The 27,725-nt window shown below is 38.5% G+C and overlaps 1 protein-coding gene across 1 annotated transcript in view; it reads right to left on the bottom strand.

The window, feature by feature from the left end:
• The window catches only part of LOC134370673 (zinc finger protein 717-like), a 51,734-nt gene that overhangs the window by 13,668 nt on the left and 10,341 nt on the right, over nt 1-27,725 (bottom strand). Inside the window, exons 3-4 of the mRNA XM_063087697.1 lie at nt 27,587-27,713; nt 24,563-25,588 (exon numbers count right to left, since the gene is read on the bottom strand). Of these exons, the coding sequence (XP_062943767.1) occupies nt 24,563-25,588; nt 27,587-27,713 (1,153 nt within the window). The remainder of the gene's footprint in view (nt 1-24,562; nt 25,589-27,586; nt 27,714-27,725) is intronic.

Here is a 27,725-nt window from a genome sequence, read left to right as displayed (position 1 = left end):
AGAGCGATAACCTGCTATAATTGAGAGGCTCTGTGTACATTGCTCCCTAACATTCTCACATTTCTTCATTCTACCCTTGTTATTTCCAGAATTGGAGCTCTCTCAAACGTAGTCTGTCACCACGTTTTGTTTCCAGACATATGCTAATACTTCCTCTATTCTGATAATTCTTCCTCGTAGTTCAGAGAGGGTTTGCTAGCGTCTTTCTGCCATGTAAAAAAGAAATCAGATGTCAGGAGAAGAGTAAATTGCCCAGGGTCACATAATTTGTAGATATCAGGCATTCTGAGTTTTTGACTAGTGTTATCTGCTTTTCCACAATTAAGTGAAAACTCATATTGATTTTTGAGATTAATTTTATAGGCTGTATTCAGTTTAAAACAGATGTTTTAGAAAACTTTGCCTTGAACATCCATATCCTTTTTTCCCCTAATAATTCCTGTGGATTTTGTGAGTCCATGGGGCATTATAACATTTTATCAATTTATGTCAGTTATCTATTCTTAAAAAATAAGTTCTCCAGGAAGTTAATAGAAGTCTAATTCCACTACTTAAAAGGGGAGAATTAGATTGAGTCACACAGTTACTTCTAATTAGTTTCTTAAAATATAAAAACCATGCCCGCATTAGGGTAACAGACTAATGATGTACAAATTCAAATGCAGTCTTATGATCTCAAGAGAGAGTTTCTTTTTATGGTTCCCAGGGCATCTCTTATTACCAGCAACCTTGCTGACATCCATCTGGTTGACATTTATTGTGCTTGTAACAACTTGTAGTGGGTTAGAAATCTTGATTCTCCTTTGATCTTAGAATAGGATTTTTAGGTCATGCATGAATGAGCCAAAAGGCTCTTGAGTAGGGGACAATAGTCCACAGATACGTTTGGCAAAAGCCGTCTAATCAATTTTAATCACTGTTTAGGGATGGGATTGTGTACTTTGTTTTAGGTTGCTGGTTTGATTCTGGCTTGAATGACTATTGACTATTTAACCTACTGATTCTTCTTAAGATATGTTAAGGAACTGTTTGCTGTTTAAGTATGCTAAAGAAATCACTGTAAGAAGTATGTGCAAAAGAAAATGTTTACTAAGGGCAAGATGTTCGTTGGTGGATCAACTAAGCTTTTTACAAATTGCATTCTGGAATGTCACACTGTTAATTTTACTGCTATTACTAGTTTTAGTTGTTTAAGCTATACTTAGCTATAATTCCTTTTTGTAACATTGCCTGTTTTTATGTCCTTCTTTGATGGTTGAGTCAACTGAACTTTCTTGTGAAACTTCCTTGTCTTGTCAATAAAAAGGCTGATTTTGAATTGCTGCTGCTCCCCTCAGGGGCAGCAGTCCCTCCAGGCCTCATTGGTAGTACTTTGAGTGAATTCTCTCTTTCCCTTTTTTCATCTCGGTTACACACACAAAAAAGTGTAACAACAACTTATATGTGTGATTGTGAAGTTCTTTTGATTGTATTTGGCACATAATCAGATTTCTTTCCTTCTCAGCAATATGCTAAAAACATACTAAATTCTGAGGGATTGGAGGTGTTAGAATTTGATGTATAGTAAATGAACAAAAACTTACTGGTTTAAGAAACAGTTATTTATAATTCTACGAGTCAGTATTTCAGGTAGGGCTCAGCTGGGCAGTACCTATGCTGGTGATAACTGGAATCACAAGTGAGGCTATAGGGGTCTGGTGCCTTGGCTGAGGCTGGTTCCCTGGAAGGGACTTCACTCACCAGTGTAGCAGTTCATGCTGGCTCTTGGCTGGACCCCACTTATCCAACAGGCAAGCCTTGGGCTTCTTCACAACATAATGGTATTTAAGAAGGCCAACTCTTTTGGGCAAATATTATTCAAAATGATGTTTGTATCCCATTTACTGATGTCCTATTGACCAAAATAAGTAAAATGTCAAAGCCCAGTGTCATTGTGGGAGGGAACTATGTGAAAGCATAAATACAGGGAGACATGTCAGAGGTGGAAAACTATACTATGATAAATATACACTATGGACATTTCCGTTATGTTTTGTTAAAATGTTAAGTTGCAAGGCGTATAGTTTTCATGAAGTTTAAGTCTATAAAGGCAAGAGGTGTTCTAGTGGAAACACTATTATGTACTTCTGTGTGGTGTGTCTTTATTAATAGAAAAGTAGTTAATAGTTCTCAAGTATTTTTCTGTAACATCAATTTTAATAAGGGCACAATGTTTCTCTTTTTGGTGTACTGTAATTTATTTAAACAATCATCCTTAAAAGTTTAAATTGGTTTTTTTTTTTTTCTGTAACGTTGTTACTAAATTGCTAGGAAATAAATGTTTTCATTAACCTAAGGATAAATTGTGGGTTTAATCTCTAACAGGGAAGAGAATAAAAGGATCAGCATGTTCAGTGTGGGTGCTCCTTCGGGGAGTTCTTTCCTGCCCATTCTCATGTCAGGGACTATTGCCCCACAGGGAAGCTTGTATTATTTTATTTTGTTTCCTAGCTATTTTGTAGAGAGTTTTGCCCAGTAGATTCTAGGGCTAAGCCCTAGATTCATTTCTCTCATGACTGCTTACATTCACCTTTTCTTCCAACAATGATTCCAGACTCCTCTACCTGTTTCCAAGAGCAAAGAAAATAAATCCATCTTTGTCAAGTTGTTTATTTAGGTATTTTTCTGCTTATTTTACATTATATTTTAGGAGCTTTATAAGCATTCAGTAATTAAAGTGAAAAAGTAAAAATAAATAAAATTTAACATTAGTGAAATACACATAAACAAGAGAAATTTGGTATGTTGATATAAGTGGGTTACAGGACTTTAGAGCCATCCAAGTTGGGTACAAATTTGTCTCTGGTCTTTCTGATACCATGGCAAAAACACACATCGTTGTGTGATTCCAATTGACCCTAAGACAACAACATGCTAAATTCTCATGAGATATAAAGTCTGATGCAGAGCCTTTATTGGTCACATGCATGGTGTAGTGGACAGTGTTTCACTACCAACCTGTAAATAAACATTCCTCATTCTGCAGTGGTAACAGTTATCCAGTGCTAAGTCACATATCAGTTAATAAGGTTCTTACGGAATTGCTTAAGTGGTGCGGTCCCAGGCAGCTTCTTTTTTCTTTTTCTTTTATTTATTTATTTTAATTTTTATTGAATCAAAATTGATTATACATATTTTGGGGGTTCAACATTGGTGTATGTTGATCAAATCAATATTGCTAGCATATATATTGTTATAAATTGTAATTATTCTTTATGCCCCTTGTTCAATCTCTCCCCATCCCCCTTTCTCTTCCCCCTCCCCCCTAATTACCCTAGATTTCTTCTCTCCTTCTGAAAGAATAATGATTACTCTGTTGATTTGTTGCCTAGATGATCTGTCCAATGCTGAGAGTTGTGATCAGGTCCCCCAGTATTATCATAAAGCAGATGCTTCTTCTATCACTCTGAAATGGGCTTTGTGGACAGAGGCATCCTCTTCTTTTCTTTAACTCTGCCCATGACTCTCCTGGTGTCAATGTACTCCAGTGGCTGGTGGACCATCTGTGGCACTTTTGCAGCGGCCATGGTTATTGTGGTGGCTGTAGTGGCCCACCCACATGGAGGTGATATTTTTGGCATGCTCCTTGGTGCTGGCAGTGTGTCTGGTTGTGGGGGGGGGGTCTGGTCCCTGGCTCTATGCCTAAGGTGTCTGGGTGGAACCCAAGGCAATGGCACGGTGTGCCTGGTTGTGGGAGAGGGGTCCAGTCTCCAGCTCCATACCTTGGGTCCCCAGGTGGGCCCCGACATGCTGGCACAATGCCAGGCAGCTTTTGAAAGTCCCTACTTGATGCACAGAAAGCCTGGAATATGTAGAAGATAGAATCCACAACAGGTCCTTAAAAACTCTACACATTTCACTCAGCTGGTCTGGATATTTGGGATGTACCACCGACAGTCCAAAGTTGTATTTTATGGTAAAAATTTTTGTTGGTCATTTGCATTTTAATCCACTAAATGTAGCTTTAGTTGAGTTCTTCAAAAGTTTACCAATAACGTACATTATCCAACTCAAAGACCTTTGGCTTTGCCTTATGAATCTTCTGATGTATTTGAAATCTTCTGCTGTTCATGATTTTCCCTGGAAATTTTTCTCTCTTAGTTTATAATGGCCTCGCTGATAGTTTCTTCTCTTTAACTTCTGAATTCTTCCACTTTTCTTTTTGTTATTAACACATCTTATCCAAGTGTTCCATCTTGCTCCCATTCATGTCACTCTGTAGTTCTCCTTGACTGATTCAGCTTTCTGAGGTTTGATGCTCCTGTGTCTCTCCAGTTTGGAGCCATTTCCCAGCCTTTAGGCTGTAGGTTCAACTTGCTGTTTAATGCTTCTATGTAGCTATCCAAAAAGCACCTTGAGCTCAACAAATCAAAAACAAAAACCATGTTCTTTATTCTTCTCTTGTAATGGAGGTACTTCAAAAATTTCATGGAAAGATTACTGTTACGTTTTATTTCTATTTTTCTTTTCTTTTCTTTTTCTTTGGCAGCTGGCCAGTACAGGGATCTGCACCCTTGACCTATATGTTATAACACCACACTGTAACCAACTGAGCTAACCGGCCAGCCCTACTCCTTATTTCTATGAACATTTTGAACTATACTCACACATGGTATTTTTACCAAGTAGGCTTGAACCAAACCAACAAAAGGGGATTTTCCCCAAACTCCTCCCTCTCTCTGTTCCAATTGCATCTGGTCTCATGTCCTGCTACTTTTGTTTTTGTGTTTTAAAATTTTTATTGCAATGCCTACATGCAGTGCCTGTAAAGGGAGAGAAACCGTTGTTGCTCAAAAATAGTAACTTTCTATTTTATCTTGGAAATGTCACTTTTGACAAGAGCTGAGGAATATGCTCAATGATGAAGATTCATCTTTCTTGTACTTTGTGTTAGTAGCCAGCAGGTGTGAAAAAACACTTAGGAGTCAGTGGGAGAAAGCATGCTGGAGTTAGTGGGATCCATGTGAGCAAGAGTCAAGAGGAAGATAGACAAAGAATAAAAACAGGGAGCACAGCTTTTGATAATTTGTACCTTTTTCTTATATATGTTATGTCCATGATTCTATCTTAAAAACACTTTTTCTTATGATATGTTACATAAAATTTGACACTTTAATCTTTTTTAAAGTTACAGATCAGTAGAATTATATATATTCAAAGTGATTTGCAATCATAACCACCATACATCTGCAAAATGTTTTCATGTTCCCCAAATACAATTTGTGCTTGCCAAACACGCAATCCCTATTTTCCTCTACCACAGTCCCTGGCAAGCACTATTTTGCTGTCTATGTCCATGAATTTTTCTACTTTAGAAAATCCTCATATAAGTGCAATCATACCATATTCGTTTTCTTATGACTGGCTTATTTCACGTAGCATAATGTCTTCAAGCTTCATCTGTGTGGTAGTACTTTCCAGTTTTTTTTTTCTTACTTTTTAAAGCTCAATAATATTATTATACACATACACCACCTGTTGTCTATCCAGTCACACACCAGTGGATGCTTGCGTTGCTACCTCCTTTTGGCCATTGTGGATAATGCTGCTGTGAACATGCAGGTGATAATGTCTGGAGTAGTCTCAACTTTCACATCTTTTGGGGATAAACCTAAGAGTGGAACTGATGGGCCACATGGTAATTCTATGTTCAGAAATCTCCATAATGTCTTCCACATTTTACATTTCCACCAGCAACACATTAACGTTGCAGTTTCTACACTTCCCTCCCAACACCTACTTTTTTGTACAGGCCATTGTAACAGATGTAAAGCAATAGTTTATTGTGATTTTGATATGCATTTTTGTAATGATTAAGTTATGTTGATCATCTTCTCATGTGTATCAGCAATTTGTGTGCCTTCTTATGTGTATTTCTTAATTTTCTTGTTTTGTTTTTTAGTCATAGAATTTTAAAGTATATATTCCAAATATCAATATCTTATGATGTATGTTTTGCAAATATTTTCCCCATTATATGGGTTGTCATTTAACTCCATTAACTATGTCATTTGATGCAGAGAAACTTTTAATTTTATATAGTTTGACTTATTTTTGTTGTTTCTTGTGTAATATTAAATTATTGCCAGCTCCAAAGTTATGCATTTTCTCCCCTATGCTTTTTCTTAAGTGAACCTTTAGAATTTACAATTATAATTCGATATAACATAAAATGAGATGATTGTTATTCATTCATTTAGACACTAATATTCAATCTAAATTTTGACAATCCACATTTCCAGTTAAGGTACTATGTTTGGTCTCTAGTGACATTAATGCTTCTAATATGTCAGGTTCTGTTGGATAAGCAAGTTGCTAAGACCAACGCACATTTAAGGGAAATGAGTATTTACCCCATTGGAAGGAGGGGGAAAGAATTTGTGGCTGCCTTTACTCTATCACAAATGTCATTTGAACAATACACTTTGATTAACATATATTCTCATTTCCTTTTACATTTCTTGTTTTAATTACAAATTGTTTACAAGTGTATTATTTAATTTTTGAATATTTGAGGCTTGTTTGAATTTTTCTTTTTGATTTCTAATTTCATTTCAGAAAACACATGTTGTGAGATTTCTGTCTTGAGACTTGTTTTATCACTTAGCATATGTTCTGTCTGGTTGAATGTTCACATACTGATTTAGAAATGCGTCAGGTCAGGACAGTGTCATTCGTGTCTATATTCTTACTGATATTTCATCTGGTGGTCCCATCTGTTAATAAAAAAGGTGTATAAATTGTCCAACTGTAGTTGTGGATTTTTTGTTTCTTGATCAGTTCTGTGGCTTTTTTTCTTAATGTCTTTTGAGGCTTTGTTTTTAGGCACATACATATTTATACTCATTATAATATGCTAGTGTAAGATCCACTTATTATTATGAAAGGTCTCTATCTGCAGTAATACATTTGAAGTTTATTCTGTCTGGTAGTAAGGTCTAAACTTCAGCTTGTTGTTCAAGGAGTTTGTATAGTATACTTTTGTTTTCGGTCCTTTTACTTTCACTAAGTGTCTTTGTCTTTAAACTGTGTCTCTATGGTTAGCATATTGTTGAATCTGTTTTTGTCTGTTTTTCTGTTTAGTCAGGTCTCACAATCTCTGCCTTTATTTAAATATTTACTCAATTTATAGTAAACTATTTATATCATTGAATTAGAACACTAAGAAATGCTCATATGCAATGAATTCTACCAAACATTTGGAGATTTAGTTTCAATTCTTCCTAAACTCTCCAAAATATAGAAACAATAAAGACACTTCCCAACTCATTTTCTGAGGTCAGGATTATCACTGTAACAAAACCACACAAAATACAGCAAAAGAAAAGAAACATTGTGACCAATATGTTTTATGAATGTAGATATAAAATCTTCAACAACATATAAGAATAACTGTACTCTATGACCAAGTTGGATTTATTCCAGAAACATGTTTAATAGTCAATAATTATTCAGTTATATACCATATCAATAGGATAATTAACAAAACCACATAACCATCTAAATAGATGCAGAAAATAAATTTGTGAGAATTTAACTTCCTTTCATGATGAAGAAATTGAACAATGTAGGGATAAAGGGGACCATTCTCAAGCTGATAAAAAGCATATAAAATTCTCACAGCTAACATTGGCCTTAGTGGTAAAAGTCTGCATCCTTATTTTCTAAATTTAGCAACAAGATAAATGTATCCATTTACACCACATCTATTCATTACAGTACTGAAGGTGCTAGCCAGAACCAGTTAACTGTTGCTAAAAACAAAAACAAAACTGCAGAAATATATAAAAGACATCTTGTTTGGAAAGAAAAAAATTATTTTTATTCACAGATGACGCGACCTCATATTTAGAAAATCCTAAGAAATTCACTGAAAACTCTTAGAATAAATGAGTTTAGAAAAATAACAGGATACAAGAATATGCAAAAATTAATTGTATTTCTTTACACAATAAATGCACAATAGAAAAATAAAATTAATGACACAATTCTAGTTACAATAGTATCAAAATTAAAATACTTTGGAATAACTTGAAGAAAAATGTGTAAATGTGATCACTTCAATACATGACTAGTGTGTAAACACCTAGATATCATCATGTCTGAGCATCTTCTCCTTGGCTCTGAGGACGTTACAAAGGGAGGAAAGGGACTGTATTCTTGGCCTTTACATTATTACAAATTGGCTCAGGGTGAGATGCTCATATGAATAGGAAAAAATATAATACACACAGAAACTGTATGTTTTTCCTTTGCTCTCACAGCACAATCATCAACACAGAAGAACAATAACTGTGACAAAATGTGTGGGGGTTTCTCCCCACTAGTAAGCAAGCCAGCAATTCTGCAGCAGACACCAGCTGAGTGTCCTCTACTTCAATTCCAACAGAATCTACCTGGAGACAGCATTAGATCCCACAGGATGAGTGCTCAGTCCCCAAGATATCCCTTCAGTTCAGATGCCACCTGCAAGTCCAGGCCTCTGAAATTTCTGACCAAATAGCTATAAATTAGAGTTTCAAAACACCCTCCTTGGGTTCAATCAGTTTGCTTGAATGGCTTGAAGAACTGAGGGAAACACATACTTACACTAACTGGTTTATTATAAAGAATATCACAAAGGATACAGACAGATGCATAGGAAGAAGTATGGGCGATGGAGCATGGAGATTCCATGACTTCCCCAGGTGGCCACCTTCCAGGAACCTCCACCTGTTTAACTATCTGGAAGCTCTTCTAACCCTGTGCTCGTGGGTTGTTATAGAAGCTCCACTATGTTGGCAGGACTCAAGCATGGACAACTATGCAGAAATGTGATTGGACCAAAAGGGTATGATCTAACACTAACAGGCTGGGTGGGGAAACCCAACAAGACCTGTTTGTTCAGGTTCTTCTTGACCTCTCTGTGCAGCATTCCTTCCTCTCTGGCATGGGGCAGAGCCCCTCCTGAAATGGGGGTCTTATCACCTACAATCAGCTAAGGTGGGTCAGGGGACTACCTGTCCCAGGGAGAAAAAGGATCAGGTAAAAAAGAAAAAAAAAAAGAAAAAGCCAGGAGAAGATAAGAGTAGCATGAGCCAGGAATGGTAGATGAAAAATGATATGTAAATATTATAATGTCTCACCATCCAAATGTGTATTACTGTCTTTATTTTTATGAACAGAAGACTGAGGTCCACAAAGAGGAAATGATAATCCATATCTTAGAGGATATCAGTCACTGATTCACCCCCACTTAACATCTGCCAATCATGTATTTAATAAAGCCCAGACATCACATCAATAGATTTTTAAGTTAGAGTCTGGGATCCAGGAGTCTGAGGAAGAGAGGATCTAACCTCTCTTCAACACCTAAGTCTGAGTCAAAATAGCTCTGTGGAGATCAAGGTTTAGTTACCTAGATTTGTAGAATAAACACTGAGGGGCAATTGTAGGATTAGACAGAATACAGGAATCAAAACACGGCAGAACATACATCTACATTCGAAAAATAGAAAACAAGGGATCAGGGTTAAGCAGGAGTCAGCCCTCTCACACCCCTGACTCACTCACCCTGAAACATCACACTTTTTAAATTCTAATCTTCATTTTACACACATCCAGATCAACCTGGATAACTCAAGACAGGCCCTGTTTGAGGAGGAAGAGCAGTAGCAGCGGGAGCTCTGAGAAGCCCTTGTGTGAGAGTCTTTGCCTAGTTTCTGGCATAACCAGAGAAGGAAACACAGAGCTCAGGTTTACCCCCCCGCCCATACACAAAAATAATAAAGATTTAATAGGAGGATAGATGGACAAGTGGATGGGCTTGGGAGTCTGGGAAAATAATTTTTAGAAACTGGAGTGTAAACAAGTATGCAGCGCACTTTCCCTATGGCCCTGCATTTTATTCTAATATGTAGTATCCAGAGTAGAGCAGAGTTTTCAAGGAGTAATATAATCCATTGAAGACACATAATTTAGTTTTGCGGGTGAGAAGGAACATTTTTATAGTGGATTAGAAGACTGTTATATTAATTACTTGATTGTTAACAAATTAAGGGAAAATAGATGATTTTTTTCCCTATAGAATAGATTGTAAAAAAATACATCTGGGTTGTACAACACAATACCTTTAACCAAACATTACAAAAAAAAATTAAGCTAATGTTTAGTATCATCAACTGCTTTGCTCACATTCAAATTTTCCCCCCTTTAACTCACAATGTGTCAGGTTGTCAAACCAGGATTTAATAAAGAAGAGAATTTCACATGCTGTCATGTGAGTAGAGACCAGTATTGACCACCAGTTCCTATCTACAGGCAGCAGGATTCACTCCCGGGAAAATGAACAAAACTTCCTCCTTTGGTTTGCAAGGGACTGGACCTGAGGCCTGTGGAAATGTGATCTCTTCCTTCAGTGACTCACCAGCAGAAGACCACAAGAAAAGATCTTTCATATTTCTTCTGCACATGTCCTGCTTCACCCATTCTCACTGTCTTCTGCTGGGACATTTCAGACCCTGCAGCTCTCTGACACTGCTCCATAGGCTGTGGAGTTAGGTTCTGTGTCTCTGAAGGTAAATGTGAGAATGAAAGGAGCCCCCGTGGACCTCAGGGGATGAGTGGGATGTGTGTCCCACCACTTGGTGAAGTAGAAATCTTGGTGGATTTTGTTTGGGCCAGACCTGATGTGCCATTGTGAGCTGAGGGTCCAGGCCAGGGCAGATGGCCAACACTAGCATTGGGGTCTACAGATCTGGGTCTGTGAAAGGGGTCACTTGAGCTATGCTTTCAGCAATTGCTTTATCAGAAGGTGTACTGCCACACCACGAGGTGCTTTTGTCTAGTTGTACCAAAGCTGGTTCCTGAAGCTGAGCAAGTGAATGGGGGGAGGTTTTTTCCAGACAGTGTGCATGTGGGATGTCTGTAGTGTGAGTTCACATTACAGCTCTGACTCTGAAGGATGTGCGCAAAGTTACTAGCCTAAGTAACATTCAGTTTACCCATCTGTAAGTTGTTGAGCATATTAGCAGTACTAGAGAAATGTCACTGGATTCCCAGAGAAATAACTGTGAAGTGTGTTTAGACCAAGAGTTACTGTGCGGCAGTTGTATTTGTGGGGTTTCTTGGTGTCTATTCAGCAAGTGAAATTTCTGTTCCCCTCTGGTACTTTGCAGCCTGCCTAGCATTCCTGGTTTGAGTTTACAGATTACACAGGAGCTAGTTTCCCAGGAGAGTGACTTCTAGGAGAGAAATTTGGGTATTAGATGATGGTCTGGTTTTCTTTGGAGTAAAGGAGGTTTACAAAGTTTGAAGGAAGGCACATTATGAATACACATTTCACATGAAAGAACACTCCTAAGGCTTGAACCCTCTAACACTTCAGAGCAGAGGCAAAAGAGCCCCAGAAAGCTCAAGACCGTGGCTTTCCATGTCCCAAGCAATTATTGATCCTACTGCCTACAGTGAACAAGAGTTGAGTGATACCACATTTTTCTGGAAATTATCAATGACTTGGTGATATTGGAAGGTTTGAACCAATATCCTGAAGGGAGAGGTGAGTCTGACTGATAATGATAGACAAGGGCCAAGAAAATGTTACTTACTGGAGGGGTCTTGAAGATGTGGATTGGAGTACATTGATACCGTCACACCTGAGACAATCTCTCTACAGTGCTCTCTAAACACACTTCTATTTTTATTTTACTTATAATTTTCACAATCTAGTTTTAGGATTTCCCCTCAATGATTGTTTTTAGAGCTTGAGATCTCTGAAACCTAGCCTATCACCCAATTTGGCATCTAGATATGCTTGTGATCCATCCATCCTGAGGTCTTTCCGCTTTTGATTAGTGTTAAGTTTTGCCACAATTAACTCAAAACAAATGTTTACTTTTATTATTTAAAACAATTTTTTTTTCCAAAAGATGTCCAGTAAGGGGATCTTAACCCTTGGCTTGGTGTTGTCAGCACACACACTCAGCCAGTGAGCTAACCAGCCATCCCTACACAGGATCTGGACCCATGGCCTTGGTGTTATCAGCACCGTACTCTCCCAAGTAAGCCACAGGCTGGCCCTCAAATGTTTATTTTTGCCATCACTTTCACGACAGTGAAGTCAGCTTGATATCATTTTTGTTATACTGAAGTCAACTTACATACATTGCTTTAAAATGCCTTAAACATCCATATCTATTTTTAATCCCAGCACTTTCTGGAGATTGTTTAGACTATATATAAAGGGTTGATAACAAGTGTTTTTTCCCTAATGTCAGTTATCTGCTTCTAAAAATCATAAATTGTGCACAAAAATAATAATACCATTTCCCATTATTTGAAATGGGAATATCAGACTGCACCACATTTCTGCTCAAAACCCACAAAAAGTAAATAAAACACAATACAGTGCTCCCATATAACTATCAGAATTATGACATAAAAAACTTGACATTTCTTTTAATCTTCATGAAATTGCTTTTGTTTTATGCACATAGCTTCAACCACATTGAAGATTATTCAGTTTTTTTGTGGTTTTCAAAACTTCTACATGTGGTTATAAATTTCTACTTAGTGTATTCGACATGTAATTGAAAAGGGTCTTGCACTCTTCAAATGTGTAAAAATGTTGACTCTCATGTGCTTAGATATATCAGACTTTCCTGTGTAAGAAATCAACAAAAATGTTTTGGCTTAAAAAGAATCATTCAATCATCTTTCTGTGGATCAGTATTTGGACTGAGCTCAGTTGGGACATTCCTATGTCGGTGTTGTCTGGATTTCAGATGAGGTTGTAGGCACCTTGTGGCTTGACTGAGGATGGTTGGTTCAAGATGGCTTTGCTACATGTCCTGTGTGTGTCTCTAGGCTAGAATTTTTTCTCCAACAGAATAGCGCCAGGCTTCATCCAAATATGAATGCTTCTAAGGATGCAGGCTCTAGTAGCAAGTACTTCTTAAATGCGTGTTTGCATCACATTTAAGGATGTCCTCTTGGCCAAAGCAAGTCCAACGGCAAAGCCCATGTAGTCAGAGGGGACTACATGAGGGTGTTGATAACAGAAGATTTGTCATTTGGAACCATTACTGGAACAGTATACCACAAGGAATGCAATTATGTATTTTTACTATATAAATTTGGGTGAAAAAATGTTGTATTGCAACATGCATATGTTCCAGAATATTTACATATATAAAAGCTAGAAGTGGCACAGTGGAAACAATCATTTGGAATCCTGCATTGAATCACTGTATTAATAGAAAAATAAATCATATAGCCCAAATTTTCTAATTAGTTGCCTTTGATCTTTTTTCTTTTTTGCCCCATTTCTCTGGCTGAAAATTTTAGTACTATGATGAATAAAAGTGGGGAGGGTGAACATCTTAATCTTGTTTCTGATCTCCCAGGAAAAGTTCTTAGTTGTTTTCACCACTGGGGATGGTGTTAGCTTTGGGGTTGTCATATGTGGCATATAATGTGTTAAGGTACATTTCTTCCCTTAACCTAGAAAAAAATATGGTAGAGAACAATAATCTCCAAATATGTTTATTCATGAATATAAAATTGGATTAAAATCTGGAATGCACACCATGACAAGCCATGAAGCCATTCTGCAAGGGAAGGGTGATAGAAGCTTTTATTGGCATTAAGGGAAAGGTTCACATAAGCTACTTGGAAACAGAGTTCATTAGTGTCGGAGGCTCAGAGTCAGATTTGTCATCAGTTCATTGGTTGAGATGCTGTTACTGAGCAGTTTCTTTTCAGAGCATCTAATCTGAATTAGTGCAATGGCAAACAGTGTTTAATGATGAACTTTGTTACAGAAATGTGTATTTGTACAAAGCTAGAGATGAATGGAAGATGTGAATGGATTTCTGATGGGTTTTTAGAAGGTCCTTGGAAAAATTCTTACCTCAGAAAAGCAAGCATCAGCCCCCGTCTTTTGTGCCTTTTCTGGCTCTACTTTTTCTATGTATTACAGAAATTAATTTCATCAACTTTTACATTTTCCCTTTTCACCAAGAACTTTATTTGAAATCATCACCAATAAGTCTAATGTTAGATTTTATGTGTCCCTTGATGGGATGAACATGTTCCAGTCAGGAGATCTAGTCTCAAATTGGGGGGTAATGGACTGCTTTAAATCAGTGTCAGGAGACTTTTAATTACATTTGAGAAATGAAGAGGCCTGAAACAGTTCCTTTTAGGCCTGGGTTGTCTGCATTTTAAGTTTGATTAATCTGTTTTTTAGGTATTGGTTATCAGAGCACTGGGCAAACATTACTTTGTCAGGATTGGCATTTCTATGCAGATTTAATAGATAATGAGTACACAGTTTAAAAAGAAATGCAAAGTAAAAATACTAGAAATATGAACGTTCCAGGTTGTGTAAGGGTTTTAAGCCATTAACCTAGACTTAAAGACATTTGATTAAATAAATCAAATGACAGTGGAGAACTAGGTGTGGCTTGTGGTAGACTTGTGGCTTGTTCTCTTATTTTATGCAACTGAATCTCAATTGCCCCAGAGGAGTTTTCTCAGGCACAGCATATAGTGTTAGCAATAACATAGTGTTTTAGTCTTTTTTGTGTTGCTGTAACAGAAATACCTGAGACTGGATGATCTATAAAGAGAGGTTTATTTGGCTTACAATTCTGGGACAGCTGCATCTGGCATGGGCCTCAGGCTGTTTCTACTCATGGCAGAAAAGTGGCAGGCAGCCAGCAGATACAAGCAGATCACATGGCAAGAGGAAGCAAGAGAGAGAGAAGGTGTTAGGTTCTTTTAAAGCAATGAGCTCTCATGGGAACTAATAGAGCAAGAACTCACTCATTAATCCCCCTCCCCCCAGGGAGAGCACTAATCCATTCATGAGGGATCTGCCCACATGACCCAATCAGTTTCCAACACTGCCACATTGGAGATCAAAATTCCACATGAGTTTTGGAGGAGACAACACATCTAAACTCAATCACACAGACAACATCTTCCTGAGCTAATAATCAAGAACAATTCTATTTTCTAAGACTACCCTGGCTAGAGAGATTATTGTGATATTGCTCAGTAATAGTTTTACAGTGGAATCTGCAAAAATTCATAGGGCAGCAGCTAGATTATCATTCCTTCATTAGTGACTATACTATATGTGGTTCAAGAGACCCGCCAAATGAAGCAAATCTAGAATCCCATAATTCACCAGGCAAAACACACCTGGACCTTTGATGTAGTGACTGGGGACTAGTCCAATGAATATTCCAGTGATCAGCTTTAGACTTATTGTATATTGATAACAGAGCAAACATCCCAATCCATACTGGCCCCCTGCTGTCCAGCTGACTAAACACTTAGAGGCCCAAATTGAGGTATCCCACCCACAGAAGGAAATGTGCCTGATAGGAATACAGACAATTCTTCCATCTGTGAATTTAATATGAAATTAAACCAGGAGTTAGTTATATTACTACATATTGCTAATGGTCACTCCTTTTGAGATTGGTTTCAATAACATTTAAAAAATATCTTAGAGAGACCCAAGGAATGTTTTAAGAAGGAGGAACCATTACACATTTCTAGGGTCCTGAAACTGGGTAAAGCCTTGGCTTGACTCTGCCTGTGGCCTGGGCCAGAGTGCTTCCCAAACCTCCTGGTCTCTGGGCTGTTCACATTCTGGTCCCCAAATGCAGAAAGATGAGGTATGAAACACTCTCACCATGAGCCCAGAGGGTCTAGAACCCACCAGACCCTCAAAATTTTTTTTAAAAAGAGGGCGAATAAGCTGGAATCCAAAGCCAGTCAGTTTCATGCTGTAGTTCCCACTGGTTTACTGAGAAATAGAAATGTAATTTGAGGCTATGTGGTTTGTCCACATATAAGCACAAGATTTATAACTGACACAAATACATGAAAAATTCTTAACATGCAGAAAGTCGATCAACCTGGTCTTCAATTGTGTGCGCTTGAGGTAGGTTTCAAATTCCCCAAATACACATAAACCCAGTGAAAGCCAATAAAGGGAGTTAGTATGCACCTCCTGGGCCCAAATACATTGAATTAAGTACAAAGAGATTTCTCTTCTGGACAGGCTCATCCACGAGGTAGGTGAGTGACATGATGTGGTTAATGAGAGAGGCCCACCCAAGCTTCCAGAATGGAGAAAATGGTTTCCATGGAAGAATGGGAGAATGTGGTATGGTGGACCAATTCTACAGCCAGCCTGAGACCTTGACCAACAAACCTAAAACTCAAACTCATTTTTCTGTCTAGGAGATGGGGTTAATAACACCTGTGTTAGACACGAAATTTTGATACCCTATTAAAACAACTTTTACATCCAGTGGAAGTTAAGACAATACACGGAATGAGAATAAATAAATCACCTGTACAAACTGGTATTTTAGAGTAACTTGTGCTTCTGCACAGAAAATAAAATAATTAACAAAGTGAGGAGACAACCACAGACTCAGAGTAAATATCTGCAAACTATATGTCTGATAAATGCTTAATATCCAAAACATATAAAAGACTCAAAGTACCTGATAACAAACAAACAAAAAAACAACAAATAACTCTTCAAAAAATGAGGAAAGAGCCCAGGTAGACAATTCTCAAAAGAAGACAAAAAATGGCCAATAGAAGTATGAAAAAAAATCCACAATTTCACTAATTCTGAGAAATGCAATTTATTTTTTATTTTTTTATTATATATATTTTTGTCTTTTTCGTGACCGGCACTCAGCCAGTGAGTGCACCGGCCATTCCTATATAGGATCCGAACCCGCAGCGGGAGCGTCGCTGCGCTCCCAGCGCCGCACTCTCCCGAGTGCGCCACGGGCTCGGCAAGAGAAATGCAATTTAAAAACCACAGTGAGAACACTTCACAACTGTTAGAATGGCTATTATCAGAAAGATGAAAGATGAGCATGTGAAGAAATCAGAACACTTGTGCACTGTAGGCAGGAGTGTAAATTAGAACACCATTTTGGAAAGTAGCATAAATTTTTCTCAAAGTGCTAAAAATAAATCTACCATAGATCTAAAAACCCCACTTTGGAGTATGTATTCAAATGAATTGAAATCAGTTTGTCAGAGATGTCACCATTCCAATGTTCACTGCACTGTTATTCACAACAGGCAACATATCAAAACTACAGAAATGAACAGATAAATATCATGCATATAAAAAATGGAATTCTATTCAGCTTTAGGGAAAAACAAATTGTCAGTTATGACAAGATGGTTGAATTTAGAGGACATCATGTTAAGTAAAATAAGCCAGGCACTAAAAAACAAATACAACAAAATTTTAGTTATATGGAGTCTATAAAAAAAGTCAAACTAAGAGAAACAGAAAATAGAATGGAGGCTACCAGAGTTGAGGGTTAGGATGAGGGTCAAAGGTAAATGTGGACATGTACCAATGGTACAAAGTTTCAATTTGGCATGAGGAATAAGTTCTGGTGATGTATTGCACAGAATGGTGAATATAGCTAAGAATAATGTATTATATATCTCAAGGTTGCTAACACTGGATTTTAAATGTTCTCACCATGAAATAATAAGTATGTGACGTAATGAATGTTAATCAGCCTGATTTTATCATTTCACAATGTATACGTATTGAAACATCACATTGTACCTCATGAACATATAAAGTTACAATCTGTCAATTAAAAGAAAATTTTTAAAAGGCAAGAATTACCTGAATGAATTTTTAAAAAATACCCACAAGAAAAAAACTAAATATTGTGCATAGGAAAAACACTTTAAATTCAAAGATACAAATAGGTTGAAAGTTAACGGATGGCAAAAGATACACAATGTAAACAGAACCTAAAGGCAGCTACACTGGCTGGCCATCCTAATATCAGACAAAATAAATATTTAAAAAAAATGTTACTGGGGTTAAAGAGGGACATTTTATAATGACAAAAGTGTCAGTCCTGAGAACATCATGAGCAACATTAAATGAAAATACTTAGGAAAGAAGTTAAGAGAGAAGTAGACTACTCTATATAAATACTTGGAGACACCAGGTCAACTTTCACTAATGGATAGAACAACTAGGCAAAGCACTGACAATGGTATAGGAGTCTTGGACATTAAAAGCAACTTGACTTTACAGTTATATATACGTACAACACACCACCCAACAACAGAAGACACATTCTGTTCAAGTTCACATGGAAGGATCCCAGAAAATATCATTTGTTAGCCATAAAATAGCCTCAATAAATGTGAGGATTGAAATCACAGAAAGTATGCTCTCTGACTATAATAGATTTAAATTGAAAATGATAAACTGAAGAATATTTCAGTAGTTCACAATTATGTGGCAATTAAACAACAAACTCCAAACAGCCAGTAAGCCATAAAGTCACACAAAAAAATTAGAAAAATTTTGAGACTGAAAACAAAAATATGACATACCAAAACTTATAAAGGGATTAGAATAAGATTTATCGCCATAAACACCTATACTTTGAAAAGATCTGAAATCAAAAAGCTAACCTTCCAACTAAAAAACAGGAAAAAGAAAAATTAAACCCCTAAAGAACAGAAAAAAGAAAATAATACAGAGTGGATAATGATAAAGAAATAATGGTGCTGTAGTTTCTGCCCACTGGTACTAGAGATTCGGGGACAGAGGGGTGGCAAGTGGAAGTGACCTCTCTGCCCAACAGGGCCCTGCAACACCTGCATTCAGCCACACCTCAGATTCTATGCTGGATACCATTTTGTTTCACTCAGTTTTACCCCTCCTTGGGGCCTGGGTTTCCTCCCCTCACTAGGGCTCTGAGGACAGACAAGGGGCCACTGCAGACTCAAGGAGCCTCCTTCAGTGAAAGCAGACTCTGGGGCCATTGCTAGGTCTGCAGACCTATGTGCAAGAAGAACCATGCACAAAGCAATACACAAGTGGAACTGGGATTTACTCAGTTACCTCTTTTAGTGGCAAGATACAAACATAGCACTCCATCACCGCAGATATAAACACAAGATATTCCTGAAGTACAGAGCACAGGGTACACATAAACATATCTATTACGTGGTCCCATTTAAAAATATGAGTAATAGGAATAAAGGACATATCTTCCTTCCAGACACTACTTGTCACTGAATATGATAAATACTACTGTTTACAGCAGTTTAAGTGATTGTAGATTTAATCTCTTAATACTTTTGTGGCTGATCTGTGCATTCTCATGGAAGTATTTCTATTCAACCCACTGATTGGCTGTGGTAGCTTCGAATATTAGAAAAAATTACATTTACTTAAGAGAGAATTTTGTAATAATGGCCATACAAATTTACCTACAATAGGAGAGTAGGAATAAAGTAAGAAGCACAGTACTTTAGACAATAAATTTAACAAAATATAAAGAAGTAGCATTTAATGTCAAAAATTCTGAGGTAAGCCTTCCAGTCAAGATGGCAAAATAGATGATCCCCAGCATCACTCTGTTCGATAAATCAATTTACAACCTTTAAAAAGCAATCACAACCAAGCTGGGGCTGCTAGAGCTTCAGGGGGAAGAGGAGGAGAGACCTCATGAAGGCAGGAGAAGCCACAATGAGAGAAAGAAAGGATTGCTCCCACCATTTTGAGCCCCAGACACTTTAAGGTTGAAGCAGGTGAACACATGGAGCAAGAGATGTCAAAAGCCACAGCTGTGCCCTGTGTATGAAGTGGCTTGAAAGTGGCAGGGGACAAGAGGGACGTAGTGGGCGCCAGGCCAGCGAGACAACAGGGTTTCTGTGGACCCATATAGGATTGAGGAGCCACAGACAACAGAAAAAAGTAAACAGAGAGGCCGGTGTGTCATGCCAAGGGACTGACTGGTGCATGGCCTGTCCTATGGGAAGTGTTTGGAGTGTGGGCAGTTGGGGAGATGGGCCCAGCAGGGGTACACTGGTAGACAGCATAGACAGCTGATCTGCTCTCCAATCAGCACAGGATCACTCAGTGTAGACTGGTCAGGAATATAGAATTGCTGGGGTTGCAGTTTACTGAAAAGACTCAGGCCCAGACCAGAGTTTCTAAACAACCCAGGTGTACCTGACCTCATGAGACCAGAAAGTACATACAAGGTCGACCATTAAAACATGAGCTGCACAGAAAGCCTTCCCCAGGGACTCAGCAGCAAAGCAGCAATTTAGCTAAGCCACATGGCTCTAGTGCTGGTCTCCACAGGAAGTTCCTCCATTTTAGAAGTAAGCAGAGGACAACAAATTAATTCCAGTGCAGAATTTAAGTGGTGGGAACAGTGAATAATCCAACACAGAAGTGAAAGAAAAAAATACCCACAGATCAGAGACAAAGCTTGACCTTGACTAGTAAATGTCTAACACCAAAGAATGCCTATAAAACCTAGAAGGACTGGAACCCCCTGGGCTACCAAGCCAGGGAGGTGGGAGGGCTGAGGGTCTCAGATATGCCCCCCCCAACATCCACAACCGGCCCACTGATGACCACTGAGCCTCCACAGGAAGCACCCTGGGCCCGTGAGCCAGGGCATTGGGGGCCAAGGGCCTCAGCCACACACCCCCAACATCTGCATCCAACCAAGCCACTGCAGGAAGCACCCTGGGCTCCTGAGCCAGGGCTGTAGGAGGGCCGAGAGCTTCAGCCACGCTCCCCCCAAATCCACAACCAGCCCAGTGATGACCATTGAGCAACTTCTGGTAGTGCCCTGGGATCTCAAGCTGGGATGGCAGAGGTCCAAGGGCCTTGGCCACACCCCCTAACATCTGCAACCAGCCCAGTGATGACCATCATGCCACCAAAGGAAGTGCCCTGGTCTCCCAGGCTAGAGCAATGGGGAGCCAAGGGCCTCAGCCACATCCTCTGGACATTGAAACCAGCTCATTGACAACCAGTTAGCTGCTGTAGGAAGCACATCAGGCTCCTGAGATGGGGCAGTTGGGGACCAAGGGCTTGAGCCACACCCCATAACATTTGCATCCAGCCCCGTTACAACCCAGCCACTGCTAGAAGCCCCCTGGCCTCCCCTGAAGGGATAAGGGAGACCATGGGCTTCGATCATGCTCTACCTCATTCCCCCTCTTCCCATGCTACTTCCCCTACCCCTTCTCCCCAACTGCTCCACAACACCTTAGAATTAGGCATGGAGCCAGGGGAAGTTGAACACAGCCATAACTAGGCAAGCAGCCACCACTGCCTGGGCCCTGCCAGGGTTCAGAGGCATGGAGCTGGGGAAAGCTGAACCCAGCCAGAATTAGGAAAACCATCACCACCACCCTGGGCCACACCAGTGTAGTAAGTCATGGAGTCAGGGGAAGCTGAACCCACCCACAAGCAGGTACAGGGCATACCAAAACCACCATTTTTCATGCAGGTAGCCCACATAGCCACAACTGCCATGGCTACTGCAAAAGCAGCTAGGCTCTATAGCAGCAGTCACAGCCACTGTGTACATGGTATACCAGACTCTCAACTACACTGACACAAGGAGAAGCATCAGAGCAGACAAAAAAACCCCACTCTCTCCACAAAGCACACTCCAGAGTAAAAGCAGCATCTGATTTATGATAATAGGGGAGGACTTGACCATATCTGTCTCAGTACTGGACAGATCATCTAGACAACAAACCAACAGAGGATCAGCTAATTTATCAGATGGAGAGAACAAATCTATGTTGATTAGAAGGGGGAGGGGAAGGGAATGGGGAAGGGGAGAGATTAGATAAGGGGCATAAGGAATAAGTATGATCTGTAACAATGAATGGGCTAATAAAAAAATTCTGATCTAAGTCACACTATTACCCTATGTGTAAGTATTTCCTATCTGTAGTTGTGCTGGCTTCTGTCAAGATAAATTTTTTTTTTTTTTTTTTGTTGTTTTTTCGTGACCGGCACTCAGCCAGTGAGTGCACTGGTCATTCCTATAGAGGATCCGAACCCGCGGCGGGAGCGTCGCCGTGCTCCCAGCGCAGCACTCTACCGAGTGCGCCACGGGCTCGGCCCTGTCAAGATAAATTTTAACAAATAATACTTACATGCGTAAGTGCAGTATACTTGGGGCTGTTTTGTGCACTGCAGGCTGTGTTGCAGCATCTCTGGCTTCTTTACACTAGACCTTGTAACTTCCAGTTATGACAACAAAAATGTCTTCAGACATAGCCAAATGTCCCCTGGCAAGCAATATCACCATTCATACTTAACAGTTATTAGAGAGCCAAAACTTTTAAAAGTTTTGATCCTACATTTATCAATTCTATTTGAAAATTTGCATTCACATTACATAAATTGATAGTTTTCATTTCAAATTATCTGACATATAAAAATGAAAGTTATGTTAATAGCTTTGACACATTATCAATATTGATGAAGATAAACTTATTGTCACTATTCAATGAAACGTCCCTGCCTGGCAAGGTACTCCATATTTACTGCATTGTTTCTCCCCATAACTGAGTTTTCCTATAAGCAGACTTGGGTGTAAAAGGTGACAATACAGGTTTATGTGTGAATATTCTCATATTCAAGAACTGGTAACTAACTTCTCTCAGAAAGTTCATAAAGTCAGTTAGCACAGTGGGCTTCTTGTGTTGTAACACAAAGAGATCACACATGAAATGTCCAACCATAGTAAGCATTTCTTACATAAAAGATGAATAGAGGATTTGGGGATAGAGTTGGAAAGAACAATGGTTTCTTCAATTCACTCTGTCTTAAATTATGGTGAATTTCTCCCACCTATGGCCCTGACTCTACTCTAGGAGTCATCTTCCCTTCAGTCCCAGAGAATGAGAAATCAGGGACAACTGCATGGACATTCTTTAAAACTGCCTGGCCTGGAAGTAATGTTTACCATCTGTAAACATCCCCCAAACACAGCTAAATTACATGGTTCCACACACAATAATTAAAGGCTGAGATTGCAGGCATGTGTACAAGAGAAAAAAGGCATTTTTAGAAATTATATACCCAGTCTAATCCATGCAGAATTTCCCCCATGTAAATTATCTCATGCTTGCTGCAGTGTGAGTTCTTTTTACATTTTTTTTTTCTTTTCTTTTTTTTATTCCTAGTGGCTGGCTAGTACTGGGACCCATGGTGTTATCAGCACCATTCTCTAACCAACAACACGCCAACTAGAGCCGGCCCTGTAACTGATGAAAAAAGATGTTGTCACAGTTATTGACCCCCTTCTATATCTGAGGGTTGCATATATGCTGATTCAACCCAACACATAAAGCTATAATACAAGTAAAAAGCAACACAGTATAACAACTATTTACAAGGAATTCCTTATGTACTCAGTAATATAAGTATTCTACTCAAGATGTAAAGGACATGGAAAAAAGTTCATGGGTAATACTGAAACAGTACACTGCGTATAGAAAATGCTTGATCATTTTCAAGTGCTTTCATCAACAGGGGCTCCTGGAACCAACCTCCAATACCAAGGGACAGTTGTGCACTTATAGGACTGCTTCTTGGTATAAGTTGTCTCATGAAACGTGAGGTGTGATTTATGGCAAAACCTTCTCCCACAGTCATTACATTAATTGGGATTTTCCCATGTGTGAATTTGTTCATGTCTATTACGGTGAATTGCAGTAAACTGTTTTTCCACATTCCTTACATTCACATGGTTTCTCACCTGTGAGTTCTCTCATGCCTTCTGAGGTCTACCTTTTGGTTAGAAGGTTTTCCACATTCTTTACATTAATATGGTTTTTCACCTGTGTAAGTTCTCTGATAAATGCTGAAGTGTGACTTTTGGTTAAAAGCTTTTCCACATTCTCTACATTCATATGGTTTCTCACCCATGTGACTTCTCTGATGAATGCTGACAACTGACTTTTGGTTGAAAGCTTTCACATTCTTTACATTCATATGGTTTCTCACATGTGTGCACTCTTTGATGAATGCTGAGGTTTGACTTTCGGCTAAAAGCTTTTCCACAGTCCTTACATTCATATGGTTTCTCACCTGTGTGAATTCTCTCATGCCTGTGGAGGACTGACTTTTTGCTAAAAGTTTTTCCGCATTCTTTACATTCATGTGGTTTCTCACCTGTGTGAGCTCTCTGGTGAATGCTGAGGTATGACTTTTGCTTAAAAGTTTTTCCACACTCTTTACATTCATATGGTTTCTCACTTGTGTGAGCTCTCTGGTGAATGCTGAGGTGTGACTTTTGCTTATAAGTTTTTCCACATTCTTTACATTCATATGGTTTCTCACCTGTGTGAGTTCTCCGGTGAATGCTGAGGTATGACTTTTGGTTAAACGTTTTTCCACATTCTTTACATTCATATGGTTTCTCACCAGTGTGAGTTCTCTGATGAATGATGAGTTTTGACTTTTGGTTAAAAGCTTTTCCACAGTCTTTACATTCATATGGTTTCTCACCTGTGTGAGATCTCTGATGAATGCTGAGACTTGACTTTTGTATAAAAGCTTTTCCACATTCTTTACATTCATATGGTTTCTCACCTGTGTGAATTCTCTCATGCCTGTGGAGGTCTGACTTTTTGCTAAAAGTTTTTCCACATTCTTTACATTCACATGGTTTCTCACCTGTGTGAATTCTCTGATGGCTGCTGTTGTGTGATTTTTGGTGAAAAGCTTTACCACATTTATTAGTGTAGAACGTTTTTTTATATACTTTACATGGTTTCTCATTTGTGTGAATTCTCTGACATATAGCGAGGGCAGACTCATGGCAGAAAAACTTTATACATTCATTACATCCATATGGTATTTCACCTGTGTGAATCCTCTCAGGATGGCTGATGAATGAATTCTCACAAAAGCTTTCCCCCCAGTTAATACATACATAGTGCTTTTCTTCTGTGTGAATTCTCTGATGCATTATAAGGGCTGACTTCTGACAAATAATTTTCTCATGTTCATTACAACCATAAAGATTCTCCTGTGTAGGTGTTCTCTGATGTGAGGTAAGGTATAATTTCTTAATAAAAGATTTCTCACAATCAGTATATTTACAGTGTTTCTCTCCTGTGTGCATAATCTCATGTTTACTGAGTTTACATTTTTCACAGATCATTTTTCCACACACATCACATTGAAAATTTTTCCTTTCTACCTGATCCATTTCTTGGGCAATGACAGCTGACTTACCACAGTTTTCCCCATATTCATTATACTTATAGGTTGTCTCATCCATATGAATATTTTTATGTGTAAATATTATTGGCTTTATGTTGGAGGATTTCCCTTTTCCACTGTATTCTAAAGGCTGCTTCTCAGTTTGAATATTGGGATGCTGGCTAAGATGCTCATGATGTCTGGGCAATTTTCCGGTTATATGATGGTCATCAGGTTTCTCTCCAGTAGGCACCTCATCAGGCTCTCTAGGAAGAAGTGCATTCTGACATTTGTAAAACTCCTCATGTCCCTTCCCTGAATAGTTTCCATTATTTATAATCAGATTTAAAACATGACATGAATCCAAATAAAATGATTTTCCTAACACAACTCTATCCTCAAGTGGTGTGTTGCTGTTGGTAATTACAATCTGCTGCAAGCATCTACCATGACTTTCTTGGTTCCTCTCCACTAGGTCATCATCTATCTGGACATCTGAAATGAGAAAAAAATAACTATCTATGAACCACACATAAGCATATGTCATTGACGGCTCAAGTAATGGTACGGAACTGGTTACCAATCCTAGTAACAAAAGATTTTATAAAAAAATCAATAATGGATATTGGTTTCATGAGTTTATGGAATTTCTTCTTACTGACAAAGTAATATTGTACTAATATATTTTCTAGTGTTATATCGTGTTTTTCTTTCCTTCTTTGTTCATTTTCAAATTTTAATTTATAGTAAATATTTGTTAAGAATTTTTACCTTCTGCCTACTTGTAGTTTTCAACTAAGCACCTTTCATTTCTTTACACCATTTTCTCTGTTTTATTTTTATAATAGTGGCTGTATCCTGCTGCTATTTTCTCATAATTTCACTATTAAGCTGGCTAGGTTTTCCTTCATCAGCTACTTTCAGGTACAGAGGTGAGCCAATTTTTTTATCACATATGCAGCAATATGGCTTAAGATAAGGATTTTGCATTTATGTTTATATGCTTTATACTCCTCCCTTAGAAAATGGCATACAAATGTGGAAACTTTCAAATAATAAAATATCCTTTTCTCCACCCTAGATAAAGATAGCTTCCTCCAAGTTTTTCATTTAACCTGACTTCCTCTGCTTCTCATAAACTATTACAATAAAGGAAGCTTCAGTTCTTCATCCTAGACACCCACTTCTGTTCCAAAATATTTGGCTCTGCATCCAAGGATGTTCCCAAAATCTTTGAGAAATGTTCTTTCAACTCCTTCTCAAATCAACTTGTATTCTATTTCCAATTTCTGGTACATGGACCACCACTTCATAATTCATTTCTTGTGATAGCTTTCGTTTTGTGTAGTGAAGTTTTGGTGGTCTTCTATTCTCATAAAAATAAGAGTCTCCTGTACATTTCTCATTTTTTTAAAAATCATTTCCACAAAAACAGAAAAATTCTAACTTTGAACTCCACTCCCAAACAACAATCTTATCCCCTCAATATGAAACCCTTAGTTCATTTGCACTTGGCACCCAGAATCTCCTGGCTTTCCTTCAAAGTCAAGGACTACCCCTTTCCATTCTCCCATGCAGTGTTCTCTTCAGCTCCATGATTTCTGATGTGGTGATACAAGGCTCACTGCTGTACCTCTTTTCCTATTTTCTTATTGACTTGCTACGTGATACTCTGCACTACTTTGGGATTCTGTGAAGAGTTCCCACCAGAAAAATAGCCCTCACCAGAAGCAACCCCTTGAACTTGGAATGCTTAGCCTCCAGAACAGAGTTGTAAGAAAAAAAATTTTTTCTTTATAAATTACCCAGCTGCAGGTATTCTGTTATAAGCAACAAAAAACAGATACAGTATGAAGAAAAAAATGTATATGAGAATTGAGGACAAAAGCACAACTGAAAATCTTAAGTAAGCAAATAGGAAAAATAAATGTCAAAACAGAGAAATGTAGGAATTAGATTTTGGGAACACATAAAACAGATTCAGCAAAATAAAATATTGGGACGTACATGGGACACCCCACCTTAGAAATTACATAATATTGGCTTGCAGATGAGCCATCCTCAGGTCTGCACCTTGGGGAAGCATTTCCAGAAACAGCTGAACACTGCCAACATCTAATGGGCTTTTCTTGGCTTCTACACAGTATGTGCTGACTAACGTTGTAGGATCTGGTTTGGGCATTCTTTTATTCTCCATGGCTCTGCTCCTTGTTCTAACTTGAAATCACCTCAGCTTTTTTAGCACAGTGTTCTGTTAATGGAAAGTAATGTAGGACTTTGTAAAACTGTTAAGTCTGATCCTTGGAAGAATGACAGGAGCTCAGCATCAGTTGTTGTGCAATAAAGAAGCCGATTTGAACCTCATGATAAAGAGAGCCCATTTTCAAGTAATGTAATCTTACCAAAATAGCATGAAACCCTATAAATTGTTCCTATATTTATGAACAAAAAAGAAACTGTTCCTTCTGAAAGTCACTGGGGAGTTTTACTCACTCAGTGACACCAGGTTGCTGTAGGTCTCCAGCATCACATCCCTGTACAAAGTCCTCTGAGCATCATTCAGGTCCTGCCACTCCTCCCAAGTGAAGTGCACAGCCACATCCTCAAATGACACCAACTCCTGTAATGACAC

Source organism: Cynocephalus volans, chromosome 2 (assembly GCF_027409185.1).
Source record: "Cynocephalus volans isolate mCynVol1 chromosome 2, mCynVol1.pri, whole genome shotgun sequence".
Classification (NCBI taxonomy): Eukaryota; Metazoa; Chordata; class Mammalia; order Dermoptera; family Cynocephalidae; genus Cynocephalus; species Cynocephalus volans.
This window is presented reverse-complemented; position numbering and strand designations above follow the sequence as displayed.